Raw genomic sequence first — 7003 nt, 5'->3', positions numbered from 1 at the left:
TGTGCAGAGAAGGGATGCAAACAGGTGGGAGTGAATGGGACAAAAAACGGTTTGCACGTTCTTGGGCAGAAATGGAGATTCAAACAACCATTAAAATGGTCTAATGTGATGGATCTAGAGTTAATTTGGAGTTTTGCTGGAGTCAAGAGCAGCCCTGTAACTGTGGAGCATTTCATTTTGTTAATTTGAGCAAGGAAGGTGCTAGAGCACTCCTCCATGATTTTCAGTCACTAAGTGACTCCAGTAGCTTAGCTGCTCAGATGGTTCTACCTCATGGCACATCACAATTTTCTTAAAGCGAGAAACAGAGAATCTGATCCTTTCTGGAAAAAACGTCTGCTCTGAATGAAGCTCCTCCAGCTGGATTTTTAATTTGGCAAGGCACAGTCCTATGAATACGTCCTCCAGTTTAATGAACGAAATGCTCTCTGAAACATTATAGATCTCGCTAGCCACGTCACTGGATAAAACATAGCCAGTCCCAGAACAAAACGGCGGGTAGGTCTTTCCTGGGTACTCCTCTCTACTCACATACCACTTACTCCCTCTTGTCCGTATGGGGTACTCATGCGGTTTTAAAAAGCCTGTGAAGAATCTAGTGGTCCTCTTTTTCCTTAGAAGAAGCTCAGTGAGGTAAAAAACGTTGACAAACACGTCTGTGTCAGTTTTCATCACAAAGCTAGACTGGTAACAAAATCTGTGAATCCATTCAATTCCCATCATGGTCTTCAAAGTTAAATTGTAATATGTGTCAGTAAAATTCTTTTGAATAATATCTTTGTACTTTTGGCTTTCAGCAGCGATATCAGCCTGCTGGCTGAGATTCCCAGTGCTTCCCAGGAGGAAATATGTCACCAGGCGCTTGTTGGCAACTGTTCTCTCCTTCCCCCAGGTTTGCCGGATGGCCATCCTGGCGTCAACGTGGTGATATGAGGATGTCACAAGCAGGACGAGGAAAGGTGGGTTCTTATGGCAGTCTACATCTGGGAGCTGCAAGAAGTTTCCTTCGAATCTCCTGAAAGTTTCTATGGGGAATATGTAATCTTGGCTGTTTTCACAGAACATACAGAATTCGGTCAAATTGTAAAAAAATAAGAAGCTAACACAGCTCAGCCCTACAAGGCAAACAAACGGTCTGAATTTTCTGAGATTCATCTGAAAGAAACAAGAAGGAACAGCACATTAAAAAGAAAAAGACCAACTATCTAGTACCTCTCGGCACTGTATATCAAAATCTCTCTGTAGGGATTTAAAGCCAGGTTGTCTCCAATCAAATACAACCTATTTCAGGGTGCTCACCCATACGCATTTCTCTTAGTATCATTCCCACAAGATGTTCTGCTGGCAATCAAATTCAGATTTGTTCTTACTTGAGTCTGCCCCCCAAGCCACCATATGCTCAGGAATCCACATGAGCACGTCCACTGATACCAGATTACCCTGGCTGATGCTTCAGACCAACTCCCCATTTTCAGCATCTTGCAAACTATGACTTAGACCCACCAAGGCTCTCACAAGCCAAAGAGTGGAGAAGCAGCAGATATGTGCCCATGCCAGATGAGAGAGAATAATAGCAATAGTTTGGGGTTTTTTTTAAATACCATGTTTCTCCATTTGTTTGAAAAGTGCCTGTGTCCCAAAGCCAGCAAGTGATGTCCAACTGGCAGACCCAGCCAGGTTCCTCCCACCTTCATCTTGTTTGCATCCTGCAGGACTCTTGCACCAACCCAGGAACTTCTCCCGGTCTTTTTGCTGGAGGGTCCATGAATCGTGTATTTGATGTTGGGTCAGCTGCTTGTGAAAAAACAAACAAACAAACAAACAAAAACAATGGGACAGATGATAGATTATTTGGATGTTTCACCTTTTGCAGAGTTTAGGTGACTCACTAGGTCATGCTGAGGTGAGAAAGGGTTGTTTGTACGCCCTCTCCTTTCTAGGTGAAAGAGATCCAAACAATAACAATGTTCCTTCATTTATCCTTGAACAGTTTAATGTGCTGCATATCTAGTTACAAATCTAGTATGAATTTTGAGAGACAGAATAATTGTCAAACAAACCCAAACCCACTACATTGCCAAAGAAATTACACATCTCCATAAATTCACTTGGTGAGAAGAGTATAATGCTTCAGTTATTCATTCCATTAACCCACAGGCCCACCAACTACTACTTCAGAGCACTAGGATGGAGTCATTTTTACCAGGTAGAAGGGCATTCCCTTACGCTCCCCCCCTTCTTAATGAAGAATTGGATCTGGCTTCCCATCTAAAAATGCAGAAAACCAAATTTACAATTCCCAAAGCTGTATATTTCGTTCCTGCCTTCTGACCAGGAATGTTCTGCCTAGACTCCCCAAAACTGTGTTAGGGCCTTCCTTCAGCTCAAGTTCCCCTTTCCAAGCAACGAAAAGATTTTATGTTGCAGGTTCAGGTCCATTTTAAAATCCAGCCAGGTGTTCCTGGGACAAAATCCAGCTCATTTTACTATAAGAATAGTCCCATTAACTTCAGTCTGTATTCTCAAAAGCATGAAATAAGTAGAACTGGAGTCCTGGTTTCCTGACATTCCGCCCACGGTGAAATGCTTTTTTGCAATGATTCACTAATGAATTTTGAAAATATTTCAAAAGTTCATATTTCTTCTGCTGCTTACATTTAAAATAGCTAAATAGACTATTCCTCAGATCTGTTTTTTCTGTATGTATAGCTCATGCTAGTCTTGTGATTAACTTAAAAATTGCTTTCATTAAATACGTATGTAAAATTGTGTGAGAATATACATATGCACGCATATATATGTATATATATGCACACACACGCAAAAGATTATACAAAAATCTGCTTTGCATCTATTCTCATGTTCTTCGGTGAGGTGGCCTGGGAGGAAGGGCATGAATATCTTGAAAACAGTGTTTTCAGGAAAAGATGTTGTTCTGAGGCTGACAGCAGAACTGCAGAAGAGTTTGCTCCCATCACTGGCTCTCGTGAGACTGTTTGAGCATCTGACATTTCTCTGCACAGGAATTCCAGAACATGTTCATACAAAGGTCCTTTAAATAGTGAACTAAGAAAGTAATTGAGAGAATTTTTTTGATTAAAACTCATAAAAACCTTTTCAGAAATACTCAGGAGCAAGAAACTATAACATAATACACTAATTTTACCAGATTTCAGTAGAATCAGACTGCTGCGACTTGACCATATTTACTTCTTACTTTCCAGGTTTGGGCACTGGTAGCAGATCTACAAAACAGAATTAAAAAGGTCCCTGTTCTGGACATCTGGGAGAGCAGCCTCCCACGGTATGTTCTGGCAGGTATTTGCCACACTGCCTATCCAGAGCCAGACTGTCTTCCTTTTTCAGCTCGTGTATGAAGCAGCCTACCTTCTACAGATATATAAACACACGCGCGTGCCCAGGCAATGCAAACACTTCAAGATTTACGTAAATTGTAAAATGTGTTTCATAAATTTTGCAAATCACACATATGTACACATACCATTTCACAGCAGGGTCCTGCCTACCACTCCAAGTAGGCAGTGGCCTTGATGAGAAACGCACGCTTCCCACAGCAGAGTCTTGTTTGGTTCTGACGGTGTGAAGGCTGGAAACGACTAGCTTCTGCCATTGGTTGAACCACCAAAAGCACGTCCAGGCTTAGCTGGAACTGGTAGGAATAATGTTCTTTTTTTCTCAAAAGAAACATTTGCAATTACCCACAGAGGTATTTGCAGAGGAGATTGCGGGGAGGGCTCGCAAGGGCCTGGATCGCACCAGTAGTACTTTGAGTGTTCCCAGTTTGGTGACTCCTGGACAATGATTCCTGATGTGCTCCTGGACCAGGTGCAATGGAGGAGTCTCAGCCTCCCTGTCCATACAGGACTGTGCCCCGTCTTCTGTCACAATCCTGTTTCTTCCCTGTTTCACTCTCCCAATAGTGATTCCTCAGTATAGCACCAGTTCCCCAAACTCCCCTCTCCGAGTAAACTCAGCAAACATGTGGGAGTGCACACACGTGTCTCATCTGATGTCCTGGTCTTTAATTTTCCCCCCACGTGAAGCTCAAGAAGGGAAGAGTTTCTCCAGATGCTCCCAAGGCCAGTGGCAGCCTGTGGTGAGATGGAGGGCTGGGGGCTGTTGGAAAAGATGAATATGCACAGGTACAGCCTTGGTGTGCCAAGGACCCAAGCCTGGCAGCATCTCGCAAGGTTGTCATTTATTGAAAGAACATTGACGGAATGTTAAAAACGTTTTATATTAACACAGGCAGGTTGGGTCCTCGGACCACTTAATTTGGTACGTCAGGGAATTAAAACACCCGAGCACTGGCTCCTTTCCCCTGGGACCCTGAGTCCTCGTCCCGTCCCTCACCCCACCTGTGAACAGCAGGTTTAGATTCCTGGGTGGAGCAAAAGCTCTGTCTCCCCCACTGCCTGGGAGAACCGCTGGACATGAAGAACTTACTGAAAACAACGGTTTCTGGTTTGTTTCTACGGGTCAACATGGCTGTGACCGCATTTAGCAAAACCATCACCATCCATTCTGAAGTACCATGTTCTAGGGCAGAGATATGAGCATAGGTTAGGTGTGACAAGGCCTGTGGTGTCTAAATTATCTGTCATCGTATCTATCCTCCTTTGCCTGCAGTTGACAAACAACACAGTCTGTGATTCAACTTTTCCAGCCTGCATGCAGTATCTCCATGGAACAGTCCTGGAGATGTTAATAGGAAGGGAAAAATAAATCTACAGGAGGTGGTCCAGAAAGCAAGGGAGACTGACTTGCAACCAGTCTCTTTTCTAGAGACTGGTTTTGAATAGCATTCAATATTTTTGCATCAAAACAAATCTTTCCACTTTATAGAAAATTCTTTTTCATTATGTTACATGTGAATTTTGTCTCTGATCTGAGTCAGAAATTGCAGGTTTTAGTTATCTCGAAGCTTTGTCCATCTCTTTTTGTTCCAACTGCAAGATATTTTATGTAGGGCGTTGCCAGAAAATGACCCGCTTCATGTTTAAACAGCCTGCAGCCGGGTGCTCCTCTCACACTCTCCTGGAACAGACTCATGAAGAAGAGAAGGAGGTAGTCGAGGTCTGTGATCTAAAGCAGTCGAACCGCAGCCCTCTGCTTTGCAAGTACCTGTTTCCACTGGCGGCATGAACCGCCTCCTGCGCTGGGCCATGCTCAGCAGACTGGCTCTAGGGCCCCTCTGTTCACACCGCTGACCCTTGTGTAACTCCTTCATACTGCAGAGTGACAGGGCCCTGGGAACTCCGGTGCTGAAGCCTAGTTATTCCATGAAAATTAGTCTGACAGCTCCTTTAGGTCTGTTAATGAGCGTAATTATCTAAACGGCACCGAGACATCAAGACTGCATGCCATATAGATCAGGAAAAGCAATCTGGCCTGAGGCAGAGAGAGGTAAGTAGGTCTAGAGTCCCCCTGAGAAGGAGATTCGAAATACCATTTTAAAGAAATAAAGTTTTCTTAATTTTTCTGGGGCAAAGTTACAGTCATGTCACTGAGTTCAGTGGACAATCAGCAGTTGGCTTTGTACTGAGGTCACACACCTCACCCAGGAAAGGACCTCAACCACAAATGACCAAAGTGATTTTGATCATCTGCAAGAGTCCCCGCTTTGTAAACAAGAGACGGAAGCAGCTGTGACACGGCAGACCCAAAATCAGAAGCGTGATGTAAGTGTGTGAACAGGAATTATAACCTCAAACACTGCACAGATAAAGTTGGCAGCAATATTCCCATTTTCATTTCCTAGTATTTGAAAGTAACATGCATCTTGGTATAAGTACTAATAATACCTGATAACTTGATTTTCCTCGGAATAAAGCCTCTAAATTGTTTTCTCAGAAGCTCAGCAGGACACAAAGGAGGATTAAACACACATAGATAATAAGAAAATGTCAAGTACAGCAGGAAACATTTTTTTTCCTAATTGCAAGCGTTTCAGAGAAGCAGGGGCCAGCTTGGAGCTCTCAAAGATGACGTCTTTGGCGAGGCAGAGGGTTAAGCAGAGGCCTTTTTGTGGGGAGACACATGGGTAGCCAGGTTGCCCCCTTAGCCCAAGCTCAGAAGTCGAGGAGGGATGACCAGGTGCCATGGCCCAGCAGCTTTCCACTGTCCCACTGCTCCTGGAGCAGGACGCTGCCTGGAGCCTAACAGACGTTCTAAGGAAAAGCAGCGCCTGCTCAGGTCCACGGGACTACCAAAAGCAGCGGTGATGTAGCTCTACGCAGAATAAAGAGGCTACCCTGCCTCACGCTCTGGGAACATGGCTGGGTCCTCCTGTCCCCGGTACTCAGTGGCAGCACTCCACGGAGCCTCCTGAGCCAGTGGTGCCATTTCCAGCTGCAAGAACTGCACACCTACAGCCATCGAGGTGACGATGTCTCCTTCCTGGCACTTCAAACGTTACTTTGAATGACTGGAAAATGTCACTTTTCAGAGGGGGGAGAAGGGTATGGCAACATATATTAACAATGTTCTCGGTGAAGACTGGCAGACAAGAAGGATGGACACCTTAAAAGGGTCCAGAAAAAGGGAAGAATTTTTTCTGCCTCTCTTACTGTCAGATCATGGCAAACCTTTTTCCCTCTGCTACCTCTCACCATCCTCTGCTACCAGGATTGTCTCTCCTTGCCAATCCATCAGCAAGTCAAAGCAAGACATTGTTTCTCTGCTTCATACATGTCATTTCTATCATCTAAGCCTAAGTTGATAGGCACTTTATATACAGCCAAACCCTCTCCCTTTTTTCTTTTTCTTTTTTTTTTTGTTTTTTGGGGGGGGACATTTTTGTGGCACTGGTTTTAGCAATGCTGCTGGGGGTGTTATCTTTCCCAGCTCCTCTTCAGACACCTGTGTGCTACCCCTGGCCTGCTGTGATGGGGTGTGCGTGGGGGGAGGGGCTCTGATGAGTGGGTGCTTTTGATGCTTCAAATAAGCCTTTGGCTCTCCAGGAAGACCATGATGTTTTATG

General features: G+C 44.4%; 1 protein-coding gene across 1 annotated transcript; it reads right to left on the bottom strand.

Annotated features, from left to right (window-relative positions):
* Window positions 1-201: 201 nt before the first annotated feature.
* B3GALT5 (UDP-Gal:betaGlcNAc beta 1,3-galactosyltransferase, polypeptide 5) lies at window positions 202-1694 on the bottom strand. Its single transcript, XM_010141369.1, has 2 exons — window positions 1602-1694; window positions 202-1155 (listed from the first exon to the last, which is right to left on the bottom strand). Exons 1-2 carry the CDS (start codon window positions 1692-1694, stop codon window positions 202-204), a joined length of 1047 nt encoding a protein of 348 aa, XP_010139671.1.
* Window positions 1695-7003: the final 5309 nt, after the last annotated feature.

Source organism: Buceros rhinoceros, unplaced genomic scaffold, assembly GCF_000710305.1.
Source record: "Buceros rhinoceros silvestris isolate BGI_N320 unplaced genomic scaffold, ASM71030v1 scaffold2838, whole genome shotgun sequence".
NCBI classification, from domain to species: domain Eukaryota; kingdom Metazoa; phylum Chordata; class Aves; order Bucerotiformes; family Bucerotidae; genus Buceros; species Buceros rhinoceros.
This window is presented reverse-complemented; position numbering and strand designations above follow the sequence as displayed.